At 35.5% G+C, this 15,533-nt stretch overlaps 2 protein-coding genes across 3 annotated transcripts; one reads left to right on the forward strand and one right to left on the reverse strand.

Moving 5' to 3' along the window:
- The first annotated feature begins 65 nt into the window (after positions 1–65).
- slc44a1a (solute carrier family 44 member 1a) lies at positions 66–11,573 on the forward strand. The gene is made up of 17 exons (XM_042763059.1): positions 66–417; positions 2,254–2,340; positions 2,700–2,842; positions 2,931–3,067; positions 3,157–3,237; positions 3,648–3,660; positions 3,720–3,889; positions 5,240–5,329; positions 5,424–5,563; positions 5,646–5,832; positions 8,199–8,367; positions 8,454–8,610; positions 8,758–8,841; positions 8,915–9,052; positions 9,888–10,124; positions 10,248–10,325; positions 10,842–11,573. Exons 1-17 carry the CDS (start codon positions 394–396, stop codon positions 10,860–10,862), a joined length of 1,956 nt encoding a protein of 651 aa, XP_042618993.1. The 5' UTR covers positions 66–393; the 3' UTR covers positions 10,863–11,573.
- Positions 11,574–11,946: 373 nt separating this feature from the next.
- Positions 11,947–15,533, reverse strand: LOC109065131 (aprataxin-like). 2 transcript variants are annotated; one of them, XM_019082138.2, is made up of 9 exons: positions 15,391–15,533; positions 15,159–15,292; positions 15,028–15,074; positions 14,850–14,903; positions 14,198–14,431; positions 13,933–13,992; positions 13,377–13,603; positions 13,183–13,286; positions 11,947–12,187 (listed from the first exon to the last, which is right to left on the reverse strand). In XM_019082138.2, the coding sequence occupies exons 2-9, from the start codon at positions 15,286–15,288 to the stop codon at positions 12,033–12,035; spliced, it is 1,011 nt and encodes a 336-aa protein (XP_018937683.2). In that variant the 5' UTR covers positions 15,289–15,292; positions 15,391–15,533; the 3' UTR covers positions 11,947–12,032. The 2 variants fall into 2 exon arrangements, with proteins under 2 accessions (XP_018937683.2, XP_042618746.1); XM_042762812.1 differs by lacking the exon at positions 15,391–15,533 and having other exon boundaries at positions 14,198–14,483; positions 15,159–15,253.

A 15,533-nucleotide genomic window follows, 5' to 3' on the forward strand; every position in this document is an offset into this window, starting at 1 on the left:
GAGCTGGAGAGTGAAATAATAATATCTGGTCCTAGTTCAGTGTTTCCCCGTGTGACCGAAGAAAATGAGGGGGAGGAGGAGAGGACAGCTCCGCCTTCTTCACCTTGTCACGGGAGAATTACAGCACGTCAGATCCTGAAAAAAACAGACCCTAATCCATTCCATTTAACAGTAGCGGCTCGAGTGTGTGCATATATGTTTATATTCATGCGTGATTGCTACAGCCTACGTGTCTTTGCTTCTAAGGGCATTTATGCGTATTAATTACCTATGTGCAACTTTTACACCACGATCTTCGGGAATTGCTGCAGGACACGCTGAGCGCGCGCGCTGCCAACTCCCTGATTTAGCGCTGTTTCACGTGCGTTTGTGATTCTCATCAACTCAGGAATTATGGGATGCTGCGGTAGCACACAGGTAAGACAAATGCATGCTGATTGGCATCTGGAAACTTTTTGAGTTAAACGGATACATGCACTGCATGAAGTTACGAGTGTAAGAGCAAACGCTCACATTACAGTCACTCACATGCAAGCAAGGATCTTGTAGATTTATAAAATGGAAGGGCTGTGTACTCTATACAGCAAGCTATTGCGCCTTTATCACCTCAAAATAACGATAAATCAATGGAGAGCTTTGTTTGTCAACAAAAGCTCATTTCCGGGGGCCTGCACCGTGATGGTGGCTGAACAAACTCAGGGTTACAGGATTAGTTTCGAGTTGACAAAACCAAACCAGTCCAATCCGGCTTTGTTGGTACCACGAAGCTGATCATCAACTTTCTCTGTCCACTCAGGTATTATCCAGAGTTAATGGAGCATGTGCACATGATAGTGTGACATCAGTAATGAACAGCCAATCACATGCCTTGAAACTGTGATTCACATCTCATGAGGGAGTCGGTGCGATTCACTACAAAAGATTAAAAGATTGAACAATATGAAGAATTTAAACACATTTACAAGATGAAATGATCTATTCATGAAAGAGGGAAACTTAAAGAAAACATCATATATAGTCATGTTTAAAGCTATTGATTCTAAAACTTATTTATATTGCGTATTATCTATAGGTTTCTAATAATTTAAAATAAAATCTTAATAAATAATATTGAACTAAGCTAGCTTGTGTAATGGATTAAGGGTATAATAATTATATAAATCATATCAAATATTTATTAAAAAAATAATCTCTAAAAATCATACAATTTTATCTTTAAAAATCGTTTACTATGTAGTGTCCTTTTAATTTGGAGTAAGAGAAACTGGGGGAGTGGCTTTATTGGATCAGACATGTCACTTTGCTTGAAGCTGATTGGTAAATTTTTGGTTTAAGATCTCTAAACCAGAACATAACCTGCCCCTGAGCAGGTTAGCTGTGAAGCGTAAGTTACTACGATGATAAACACCACTAAAAGCCAAGCCACTTTCATGGTACTTAAAACCCAGGATTGGTGCAAACTAAACTGAAACTTACCTGGCTAGCCAGCTAAACCGGCTTCATGGTACAGGCCCCGGGTTTCACTGAGAACGAGTCAGGTGTGTTCAGACCGTCCCATTCATTCACTGCGGTGCTTTCCTAGTGTTTTATTCCTGCTTTGTGCAGCTGAACTTTTCCCAAGTATAAGATTTTAGCATAAAAATAGAAGCTTGCATTTTTGGAAACTGCGACTGGTCACCAGTGTTGTTATTTTTATTTCAAAACTTATTAAAATGGTTATCGTGAATTAAAATAAAGTTGAAATAAAGGAAATAATTAAATAAAATATTACATAAATAAAAGAGTTAAATAACCATTTGAAATGTTACCTTTGTAACTAACTGAAATAAAACATGTTTAAGTTGACTACTAAAACTAATAAACAGAAATATTTAATAAAAACAAAAATTAATAAATGAAACAAAAGCACAAAAAATGACTAAAACATTATACATACACACACATACATAAATAAATATATATGTATATATACCTTTAAAATTGTCCAAATGAAGTTCTTAGCCATGCATATTACTATCTTCATGGAACACGATCTTTACTTAATATCCTAATGATTTTTGGCATAAAAGAAAAATCAGTAATTTTGACCCATGTAATGTTTTTTTGGTTATTGCTAAAAATATACCCCAGCGACTTAAGACTGTTTTTGTGCTCCAGGGTCACATTTATGCATGTATCTATTTAGCTATATTCTTATGTTAAAAGAGAGTTTGGGTATGTGTCACGTCAACTATGTCAGCTTCCCCTTTACAGAAGAGCCGTGAGTGGAAACCCTTAGAGCAGAGGAAGTGCACAGATATCCCATGGCTGCTCCTGTTCATCCTCTTCAATGTCGGCATGGTAGCAAATACAATTCACATATTTAAAAACAAAAAATGCAACTGTTGGACACAATTACAAATACAAGAACATTAAGTATGAATTATAATTATTATTCATTTTTAGCAATATTATTGTCATTGATTATTATTATTGTGTGTATAGTAGTAATAAGTGTTTAAATGAAGTGTATTTAATTAATTGGTTCAACTTAAGTATTAAATGGACAGCATGCTGTCTGTTTTATATGGTAAAAATACCTTTATGTAGGTAAAAAATGCACCTGAAGATCAGTTCCAGGGGGCAGTTATTGCCCTTTAATAATTTGTGCTCCCGGTTGTGTCCCGTGTTCTGATCATCATCTTGTGTTTCTGTGGCAGCTCTGCATCTGTGGCTTTGCCATTGCGACAGGGGCCGCGTCCAGACTCATATCAGGGTACGACAGCTACGGGAACACCTGCGGTCAGAAGAACGCCAAAATCCCAGGAATAGAGCTCAGCGGCCGCGACCACACCTCCAGAAAGTGTGTGAGAACGAGCGGAAACACAGCTGCCTCCTCTGGAGGATTTCACAGGTGTTGAGTGACCGTTTCTTCAATGGTTTTGTTACAGGTATGTGTTTTTCCTGGACCCCTGTAACATCGACATACTGAGAAGAAAGATTAAATCTGTGGCTTTGTGCGTCTCGAAGTGTCCAGACACCGAGCTGAAGACTTATGAGGATCTCAGAAATTTCTCTACAGTTTACGGTGAGCTCAGTGCTGTCACATACGGCTGAATGTCCTGAAATGTCATTTATGCATAATGCTGTTTTGTTTTTCTGTATTGTTTTCTCTAGGATCTGATTTGTGCTCCTACGATGTACAACCGGACACATATTCCTCTCATGCTAATAGGTCTACAAAATGTCCAACACTTCATTTCCTTTCAATCCAAGGTAGTTATTTTGTTTATTTGTTTTGTTTTTGGTTTTGTGAGATCATTTTTTTTTAGGAACGTATTTGAAAGAAGTCCTTTCTGCTCACCAAGGCTGTATATATAAAAAATAAAAATGTAAAAAATTTTTTTATATGCTTTAAAAAAAAAAAAAAAAAAAAAAAAAAAATTCTGATCCCAAACTTTTAAAAGGTAGTGCAGGTATAGTAAGTATAAAGCCACTGACTAGAAATGGCAAGATACAAATAGTGATTCATCTCTAAAATAAAAATTGGGAATTTTAAACTAGGACAGTCCCATCGATATTTCCACCCAAACATCCAGCAAAGAAAACAAAAAAGGTTTAGCTTGATCTTTTATTCGTAGGTTTGATAAATTTCCATTCAGACTAACCTATATTCTGTCTGTTTTTTTTGTGTGTGTGTGTGTGTGTGTGTGTGTGTGTGTGTGTGTGTGTTTGTGTAGTGCATCCTTACCAGTGTTTCACCGCTGTATACCGGTTGACATTTCCTGCTACGCCAGATTTGCTGAGGCCTTCATCACTTTCGTCAGTGACAACAGTGTGGTGCACAGAGTCATCGCTGGAGTGATGACATCCAAAGAGATCATCATGGGCCTGTGTCTGCTCGCTCTCGGTCAGCTCATTACACAGCACTCTTCTCATCAACATTAATACAAATTACATTCATCAAAACTTCCATTAACATCTCTTAAAGGGATACTCCACCCCAAAATGAAAATTTTGTCATTAATCACTTACCCCCATGTCGTTCCAAACCCGTAAAAGCTTCGTTTGTCTTTGGAACACAATTTAAGATATGTTGTAGGGGTGCACGATAAATATCGGCCGATAATTAATGCGCATCTCGTCAGTAAAGCCGGTTCTCTAATCAGTGGTAAATTCCATCAGGTGCATGATTTCACATAGAGCAGCTGTTACTACACAGAGCCGTTGTTTACTGACAAGCTGCGCAAATCCACGTTCATTATCATGCACGTGATGGAATTTACCGCTGATTAGAGAACTGGCTTTACTGACAAGATGTGCATTAATTATCGGCCGATATTTATCGTGCACCCCTAATAATTTGGATGAAAACCAGGAGGCCTGTGACTGTCCCATAGACTGCCAAGTAAGTTACATTGTCAAGGTCCAGAAAAATATGAAAGATATCATCAGAATACTCCATCTGCCATCAGTGGTTCAACCGTAATGTTATGAAGCCACGACAATACTTTTTGTAAGCGAAGAAAACAAAAATAATGACTTTATTCAACAATTCCTTTGTCAACAGTCTCCTCTGTGTCTCTCCATATCACCATATGCTGCGTATGCTCTTCTGTATCATCCGCACCACAAGGATGCTACGTGTATTTAGCATTGATTTGAAAGAAAACAGCGCATCCTTGTGGCGCGGATGATACAGAAGAGTATACGCAGCATACGGTTATATGGAGAGGGGTAAGTGATTAATGACAAAATTTTCATTTTGGGGTGTAGTATCCCTTTAAGTTTTAGCTCCGTAAATATAAAACCTGATTTGCATCACTGCTATTTTAGTATTGAAATACTATTATGTTTTTTATGAATATTTTTTAACTAATTTCTATTTCTTTCTTTTTGTTGTTTTCATACTATATTATTACTTTTTGTTTTTAAATGTGTACAGTATATATAGTTTTTATTAATTAATAGCTTAAGTTTGATTATTATTGTATTTCATTGAAATTTGTTTAGGATTTTTTTTTGTCATTTTTATTAGTGGTTTTTTTTTTTTTTTTTATTACACCTCTGTATAGTTTTTATTGATTTCTAGCTACAACTAGCTGAAATAAGTTTGAGGTTTATTTTATTTCAAGTATTAAAATATTGTTGTGTGGCTTTATTTTTAGTTTTTGCATTAACTATAATAACAGATTAGCATATGTTGAATGTCAGTGGAGCAAGGTTTAAAGCAGCATTCTGTCTCTGCTCTGTGCTGCAGTTCTGTCTCTGATCCTGATGGTTGTGATCCGCTACATCTCCGTGGTTCTGGTCTGGATTCTCACAGCTGTCGTGGTGGTCGGGTCAATTGGTGAGACTTTAGTATTTCATTGAAATCAATGACAGGGCCATGAGCCGCTGTGACTAGCTGCAGGTGATGTGAAGCTGTGCTGTGTCTGTGGCAGGTGGGACGGGGATCTTGTGGTGGCTGTATGTGGATCACAGTAAATCTGTGAACGCCAGTCTACCGGCTCTGGAACTGGAGGTGGCCAAAGACAACCAGAAAGCCCTGCTCATCTACGCCATCGCTGCCACTATCTTCACTGTATGTTTGAATTTGTTTGCTGAATTTGTTGGAAATTTGTGTACTATGCAGATATGTAATATTGAATAACGGTGCACCTCAGGTGATTCTGCTGCTGCTGATGTTCTTCATGAGGAAGCGAGTGGCGCTCACCATCGCTCTGTTTCATGTGGCCGGTAAAGTGTTCACCCATCTGCCTCTGCTGGCCCTGCAGCCCTTCTGGACCTTCCTCACGCTCATGCTCTTCTGGGTTTACTGGATCAGCGTGCTCCTCTTCCTCGGATCCGCAGGTCTGTCAGAGCAATAGAATTTCTGGTAGTCAGTCGCAGGGCTGAATGATGGAGCTTCATATCTCAATTGTTATGTATTTGCTTAAGTAATGTACATATATATATATATATATATAGATATATATATATATATAGCATTATATATCTATATATTTCTATATGTGTGAAGTGTGTGTGTGTGTGTGTGTGTATATGTTTGCATCGCAATCAAAAGTGCTTATAAATAATAATATTGCTATATAATTCTAATATATATCAAATTAAAATATATACTGTATGTATAAAATTAATAAGTGACATGATAAATACATAACATTTATTATATATATATTTATATGTATTTATTTAATATATTTATATGTTTTTTTTAAATAAAATAAAATAGAAAAATTAAATAACATAACATTTATGTATATTTTTATTTATTTATTATGTGTGTGTGTGTATGTGTGTGTGTATATACAGTACAGGTCAAAAGTTTGGAAACATTACTATTTTAATGTTTTTGAAAGAAAGTCTTCTTCTGCTCATCAAGCCTGCATTTTATTTTTTTTTTATATGATATTTGTTTATTATTTTTTTTTTATATGATATTTGTTTATTATGGAAATATTATTACAATTTAAAATAATAGTTTTCTATTTGAAATATACTTTAAAAAAAATAATTTATTCCTGTGATGACAAAGCTGAATTTTCAGCATCATTACTCCAGCCTTCAGTGTCACATGTAAACACCCAGTCTATCACATGATCATAGTTAGAAATCATTCTAATATTCGATTTATTATGAGTTTGGAAACAGTTCTGCTGTCTTATATATTTTGATGAATAAAAGGTTAAAAAGAACTGCAGTTTATTTCAAAAAAAAAAAAAAAATTCTAATAAATATATTCTAATAATATATTTTCTTTACTATCACTTTTTATCAATTTAACACCTCCTTGCTGAATAAAAGTATTGATTTTATTTAAAAAAAGAAAGAAAAAAAAAATTACTGAACCCCAAATTACTGACCAGTGGTGTATATTGTTATTACAAAATATTTATATTTGTAAAAACATAGCTTATATTTTTTATTTTTTTTGTACTTTTTATTCATCAAAGTATCCTAAAAAAGTATCACATATTCTGAAAAAATATTAAGCATCAGAACTGTTTCCAACTTTGATATAATGAATCATCATATTAAGAATGATTTCTAAAGGATCATGGGGATATGATCCTAAAAAATTCAGCTTTGCATCACAGAAATAAATGATAATTTTTAAAGTTATAATAAATTTAAAAACAATTATTTTAAAATTGTAATAATATTTCACAAATTATTTTTTTTTTTTCTGTATTTTGATCAAATAAATGCCAGGCTTGGTAAGCAGAAGAAACTTCTTTCAAAAACATTAAAAATAGTAATGTTTCCAAACTTTTGACCTGTACTGTAAATAAAATATGTGTATGTGTGCGCGCATGTATATATATGTGCACACACACACACATATTTTATATATATATATAGATATATATGATATATATATATATATATATATATATATATATATACACATAATAAATAAATGTAAACAATAATGTTTCTGTAGCGGAGTTGTATAATTGTATATAGTATTAGTTATATAGTAACTGTGTATATAAATTGTAATTAGTATATATGCAAAAATTGGTATAAATATTACCGTTTTAATATTGTTAAAGTAAACAATTATTATATAAAATGTATTTATTATCTTTTATATTTCATTATGTGAATATATTGTGTATATAAATCTGTATATTCCCCGGGCGGCGCAGCATAAATGGCTGCCCACTGCTCCGGGTGTGTGTTCACGGTGTGTGTGTGTTCACTGCTGTGTGTGTGCATTTTGGATGGTGTTAAAAGCAGAGCACGGAATTCCGAGTATGGGTTACCATACTTGGCTGTATGTCACGTCACGTCACTTTCACTTTAATTTATATTTTTGTTTATATTTATTGGCTGTATGTCACGTCACGTCACTTTCACTTTTGTATGAAAAATATCCATATTCCAAATATATATATATATACATAATTTTTTATATTTGCTAAATAAAACAAGGCTGCATTAGAATGGATGGTAAAATTAATTAAACTTTATAACTTTAATGGCATTTTGCTGAAGTTAACATCTGAACGTCTTTTTCTCATACGCATACAAATGATCGCTATATTCACCTATATTCACATTTTTTTTTTTTTTTTTCATCTCATAAGAAATATTATCATAAATATCTCATAACCGTTCATTATATTCCCCAGCCTTAATCAGATGGTTGTTGTATTATATTTCAGTGTTTCTGCAGGAAGTGTTTGAGAGATCTGTTTTCCCCACAGGAAGTCCAGTGCAGAATAACCAGACGGGTCTGGTGGAGTTTAAAATGGACGGGCCGCTGCAGTACATGGTGTGGTACCACGCCGTGGGCCTCATCTGGATCAGCGAGTTCATCCTCGCCTGTCAGCAGATGACCGTAGCCGGAGCGGTCGTCACTTACTACTTCACCAGGTCAGAGGTCAAAGGTCATTCACTTTCCTCCAGCTGCCCATAAAGGACAGTCGTGAGTTCTACTCTGTTTCTCTGTCTGATTGTAGAGATAAGTCTCAGATGCCCTTCACGCCCATCGTGTCGTCTGTGCTGCGTCTGATGCGCTATCATCTGGGCACCGTGGTGAAAGGAGCCTTCATCATCACTCTAGTGGAGATTCCCAGACTCATCCTCACTTACATCCACAGTCAGCTCAAAGGAAGAGTCAGTCACCGTCGCTGATTTGATTTCAAATAGAAACCTTTTCTAACATTATGAATCTCTTTACTTGCACTTTTGATCAATTTAAAGCATGCTTGATGAATTAAAGAGCTGAAACTCTTAAACTTGAGCCCTGTTTTGTTTCTGTAGGAAAACGCCTGTGCGCGCTGCATGCTGAAGGCGTGTATCTGCTGTCTGTGGTGTCTAGAAAAGTGCCTCACTTACCTGAACATGGTGAGTCTTATGGCGCACACATATGAATTCATTTGTTTTAATTTAATGCGTTAATCATGTGGCTTTTCTTCAGAATGCATATACAGCAACAGCCATCAACAGCACCAACTTCTGCACGTCTGCGCGAGACGCTTTCTTCATCCTCGCGGAAAACGCTCTCCGTGTGGCAGCTATCAACAGTGTCGGGGACTTTGTGCTGTTTTTAGGAAAGGTATTTACAACTTCCCTTTATACTGCGGAGAAATAAGTGTTACTTTAGTATTTATTAACATTTTTATTTAGCTTTTTTTTTTATTTTCATTGTATATTCAGTTTGTTTTAGGAAAGTTTTCATATTTATTAATATATGTTTATTTTAAGATATTTTTATTTCTAGTTCATTTTAGTACTTATATTATTCCAGATTGTCGGCAAGGCATCATGTATTATTTTCATGTATAATTTTCTTTATTTAATTTTTTTTTTTTTTTTTTAAGAATTGTTCTATTATTACACTTAAATTTCAGTCAACAAAACTTTTTAATCTGAGGTATCATTTATGTCTGTAGCACAAACATGGGACAATTTATGTGCTAAAGATCCCTAAGTGACAAGCCTGGTCATTATTGTTAACTAAAACCAAAAAATATATTGTTTTGTTACTTGAAATAAAATATACATTAACTTGAAATAAAAAAAAAAACATATATATATATATGGGATTTTATATATATATATATATATATATATATATATATATATATATATATATATATATATATATATATATATATATATTTCAGCTAGTTGCCGAAGCAGTATTTCTGTTTTTGTTTAAAATGACTAAAACAGAATAAACTAAAACTAATAAATAAAAAAGCATTCTATATAGACATTTAAAAAAAAAACAATAATAAAATGACAAACACATAAACATTACTACAATTAAACTGAAAACAAATAGAAAATTAAAATCTAATTCACAATTTTAAAAATGGTACAGTGATGTATTAATGATGCTAAACTGTGATTCCAGATGGTCTGACAGTTGTTTCTTGTGTCTGCAGGTGTTGATCGTGTCGTGTACGGCGTTTGCGGGCATCCTTTCGCTGAACTATCAGCGTGAATACACTGTCTGGGTGCTGCCGCTCATCATCGTGTGCGTCTTCTCCTTCCTGGTGGCCCACTGCTTCCTCTCCATCTTTGAGATCGTAGTAGACGTTCTCTTCCTCTGCTTCGCCATCGACACCAAGTACAACGACGGCAGCCCGGGCAGAGAGTACTACATGGACAAGGCTCTTATGGTGAACGAGTTTCCCATTCATTTCCTCTGACCTCAAGGTCAATGAAAATGTCATTTCTATGAGTCTTGTGTTGTATGTCACATTAAATATGTCGTGGGTGTCTCTCTGTGATCATTCATGCAGGAGTTTGTAGAAAACACCAGGAGAGCCACAGAGCGGTACAGCAAAGTAGAAGGAGAGAGTCGGGAAATGAAATCCATGGTGAGTTTAAAAGGACAATTTTTATTGTTTTTGTGGTTTATTTTTGATCAGGTTTCTCATAAAAACACCTTTTTAATGCTGTGTTCCAATCAAGTTTGATTTTGCACAAGTTGTAAGCCCATCTTAAAAGCGGTATTTTACCCAAAAGTGAAAATTGTCATCATTTGTTACTCTCATGTTGTTCCAAACCTGTATGAGTTTCTTTTTTCTGTTAAACACAAAAGAAGATATTTTGAAGAATGTTGACAGTAGCCAATGACTTCCATAGTGTTTTTTTTTCTTCCATACTATAGAAGTCAATGGCTACCGTCAACATTTTTCAAAATATTTTCTTTTGTGCTCAACAGAAGAAAGAACCTTATACAAGTTTGGAACAACATGATGATGTGTAAATGTTGACGATTTTCATTTTTGGGTCAGCTATCCCTAGTAGACTTTTGGAAGTTGGAAATTCCAGCAATACAAGCACAGAATTAAATATAAATTTATTTACTCATGTAATTTATTATATTTCAGACTGGAGGTACACTGGCTTGATGAAGACCAGCGCAGTATTACATCAACTGACACGCCAAAAAAGTGCTACTGAGATGCACCAAAGCTTCTCTTCAGGGAATTCAATGTGACAGACATCTGTCATCATGACTGCAGGGCATTTGACATTAGAAAAGCTCTAGGACAGTGAGCTGTGTATGCACAAAAAACACAACACAAACTGGATGTAAATGTCTGCATTGCTAATAGATCTGCTCCTAAATTAAAAAAAAAAAAAGCTTAAACTTGCGTGCAAAAAAACCTCAGAGGTTGAATATTTGCAAGTAATTTTAAAATAAAAAGGTAGGAGCATAAATATAGTTTTTTATTTGTTTTATTAGGGTAGTCAATTTTATACAGAAGTTATGGACAAGCAATAGCTGCCTTAGTATTTTAGATATTTTGGTTAAAAACACACTATTGTTATCTCCTGCTTTAGTTATCTAACTTTATTTATTAAAGTGCTTTTGTATTTTATCTTATGTCCTTTGATTTTGAAAGATTTTCTTTTGTAACGGATGTGAAACACACTCCTGTCTGCAGAGACTCAAACTCTCATTGTTTTTTCTATGTAAGCAATATTATTGGATCCCCTCTCCTCGGTTTCAGATTGGCTGAATTATTGCTTGAGTGTGATTTTTATTATTCTAGAGTAGTTCCTGCTTATATTTTCTCTGATGATTTTGTTTTGTGCAGCAGTATGTTACAAGCAAATATATTTTGTTCTCAGCTTCTAAATGAACAGCATAATGATCGTCATTTCCTTCGTGCCAATAAGCTGAAGTGTGTAATTTATACATCACGAACAACACTAAACAGAATTGCAATCTGTTTGTTCGAGAAACACAAGACTGTGATGGCCTGTTAGTCCCAGCATTCAACAAAGTTATTTGTGCAATTACATTTAGTGCAGAAATGACACTTTGCTTCATTCAAGTGCATTTGTGTGAAAGGAAAATGTACTTTTAACTACCATGTTTAAACACTCAATAAAACCAAAGAGATGTGCAAAATGTTATTGACTCATTATTGTATCAATGTTCATAATGAAAGTGAGTGAAGGCTGAATGAATGAAAACGCAATATCGAGATATCCAGAACAAATTGAATTTATTAAAGCATTCAATGGGCGGTTTACCAAATGAATTGTAATCTGACAGACTTTTTACAGGTTTAAGAAGGCAGGTGAGTTTTGAGATGTTCTTTTAGTTTGGGTATCGTGGGCTGCTCTTTACGACACAAGTGACAGCGCAGAGGCAGCTTCAGTAATTCACTAGTGCCTTCTTTAACTGTCACTTTCCCATCATGCTCCAGCATCGCAATGACATCTGTGGAAAGATAAGCATGAATTATACAGGGAAATGCTTGTTTCGTTAAACAGCTTTTTTCCATTTTTTAAATAATTTATTAAAGGAATAAATCCCTCAAAAAGGAACACTTGCAGAAAATATACTCACTCTCAGGCTATTAGAGATGTAGATGAATCTGTTCTTCATGGGAACGGATTTGGAGAAATTCAGCATTACATCCCCTTGCACTGCAGTGAATGGGTGCCGTCAGAATGAGAGTCCAGACAGCTGATAAAAACATACTGATCCACACCACTCCAGTCTATCCATTAACATCTCATGCAGTGAAAAGCGATGTGTTTGAAATAAACAAATCTATTATTAAGACATATCAATTTTGCACCATCTTTCAGGTCAAAACACGAGTCCACAATCCATAATAATGCTTCCTTCCAGTCACAGTGAAAACATCCATCCCCCTCACATCGAAATCCTCCCACATATTTGTTTAGAGTGGTTTTGGACTGTTTTCGCTTGTAAACAGTGCTTGACCTGTGCAGATTTCCCTCATGATTCAGATCAAATGACTATTTCACTTGAGAAAGCAATATTATGGATAGAGGATTTGTATTTTAGCCAGAAGCAACCGTCTGAAATGAAAAGCATCTTAATAGATGTTCAATCTTACAAACATGCAGCTTTTCACTTCATAAGATGTTAACTGATGGACTGGAGTGGTAATGTTTTTATCAGCTATTTGGACTCTCATTCTGACGGCACCCATTCACTGCAGAGGATCCATTGTTGAAAAAGTGATGTAATGCTACATTTCTCCAAATCTGATGAAGAAACAAACTCATCTACATCTTGGATGGCCTGAGGGGGATTGAATTGTCAGCAAATTTTCATTTTTAAACTATTCCTTTAATGATTTACATCCATGTGATTGAGAAAGTAATTACATTTTGATTAAAGGACAACAAAGACATTTATCTTTAGCTTTGAATAACCGGCTGCTTTTGTGTATAATGTACCTCGAGACTCCACAAAATAGTCAGTAGTGAAGGAATTCCAGTGTTTCTTGTTCTTCAGACACGGCGAGTCGAAGTCTTGGCTGATTACGTGCAGGTGGACGTGACTAAAAAGAAATAAACATCCTAAACACTGCATTCACGACAAGCCCCGCCCTCCCCGCATCAGCAGCCAATCAGGATGCAGACATCTGTACCTCATGCTGGGGATGGCGTGATATCCCAGGCGGAAGCTCAGTTTGTGAGCGTCAGGGCACTGCTGCAGCATCTGATCTCCCACACGCTGCATGTGTTTGAGCAGCTCCACGTGCTCCGAGCGCAGAGCCTTCAGACTGGAGATCGAGTCCCACGGCAGCACCAGCCAATGGTACCGCGCCTTTGGGTACTTGTCCTTGATGACCACAACCCTGTCATCTTTATACACCTGAGGATAAAAACTGGTAGCTGTTGATATATTTTAAATGTAATTTATTTCTGTGATGCGCAGCTGAATTTTCAGCATCATTACTCCAGTCTTCAGTGTCACATGATCCTTCAGAAATCATTCTGATATACTGATTTGCTGCTCAAGAAACATTTCTTATCAATGCTGCAAACAGCTGTGCGATTTTTGTGTTTTTTAGGATTATCTAATGAATAGAAAGTTAAAAAGAACAGCATTTGGAGTTGGAATCTTTTGTTAAGATATAAAAGTCTTTATTGTCCGTTTAAATTTTTGATTAATAGGATTCAACAGAAATTAACAACTTATACCTGCATCTTAGGGTCCTGCATTGACACTTTAAGCCCTTGGCTCCAATGGCCAGCAGATTCCTGGAAACAAGAGAGTTTGCAGAGTTTTAGTCTACAGTGAAAACTCAAAAAAAAAAAAAAAATCTATTTTTGACCTTCAAAATTTCTATAACCAGCTCAGAAACTTTGTTTTAAATTTAAAAATTTGCAAAAAATATCAGTACAAAACAAAACTACTCCCTAAAAGTCCTTAATTACAAGTATAAAATATCAGAATTTGACTCACAGGTTTATCAGATCCAGATGGCAGTGTCTTTTTTGGCGGAGGCGAATCGTCTGACATTCTGTGATGCTCTGATGATTTCTCTCCGTTCCCCTCAGAGCTCATCCGATGGGCTCTTTTTGAAGGTTTACTCTTCTCTGCAGCAGATCTGGGTGTGGGTGTGTCCTCAGTGAACCTGACTGTGTAAGGATACTGCTGATTGACCAAATAAAGTCTCTGGCCCGGCTTTACGCTCACCTGATTGTAGAGGCGGGCGACATGTGGTTTGTAGGATGTTAAGACCACTAACCTGTGCAATACAGCCCCAATTACAAGAGAACGGGACATTTGTGGACATAATAGGTACGCCAGATGATAAATAACACATGAATGATAGTAATGTACATGCTCTAAAATGTTAAAAATAAGTATTGCTTTTCATTACTGTGTTATAATAATAATTCTCCCTTGAGTTTATTTAATGAAAATAATGTGGGATTCTGATTTGATTATTTTAAACCATAACTGTCCTGTACATAAATGCTTGAATTAAACATTTTAGTCTATTGCACAAAACATCAGTTTGACTGAAATGATGTTTCTGATTAAAAAAAAAAAATCCGGAGATAAATATGGAGATATACTGTATTGATTATAAATACTTATGACACTGTACCTGATTGCCTTTGCCCACAACCACACCGTCCACATTTGTAGGATTGACACCCAACTGTTAAAAAGTAAACAAACGGCTCAAAACATGCAATTTTATAATTTGCAGATTTCCTTAATATTAAAATATCTATTATATTACACACTTTTCTTTTAATATTTACTATAATATCCTAGCATACCTGTTTAACAGTGATAAATCCTCTGTTGCAATCAGCTCTCAATTCAACTGCAAGAAAATACAAACACATTGGTTTAGTTTCTTTAATAAAGCCTGGATCTCTCAGTTGCTCGTGCAGAAAATCGCCTCAACCTTGTTCTCTTGAGCACTTTTTGTCTTTTATCTTAGTTTCTGGGCCTCGACCCAGAGTCACGGGTTGTTGGTGATGAAGCTGGATGGGTTTGTGTGGATCATCTTCACTTACTAGTAAGCACACAGACATCTCCCTGAAAACATATAATTAAATAGTGTGATTCTTTCGTGAAACTAACAGCGTACTCTGTCTAAAGTGCTTCTCTAAACTCAGCATACATCCACCACTTACCTGCTGGTGTAATATGTTTAATAATATATCTAACGCAGAAAGTGTTGCAGATGTAAACAAAACACACTGCAGCACGTGACGCACGATCTTCTTCATGGACGTCAACTAAGACACTGAAGCGCAAGTGCTGCCACCTAGCGGTC

Source organism: Cyprinus carpio, chromosome A1 (assembly GCF_018340385.1).
Source record: "Cyprinus carpio isolate SPL01 chromosome A1, ASM1834038v1, whole genome shotgun sequence".
Lineage (NCBI taxonomy): Eukaryota > Metazoa > Chordata > Actinopteri > Cypriniformes > Cyprinidae > Cyprinus > Cyprinus carpio.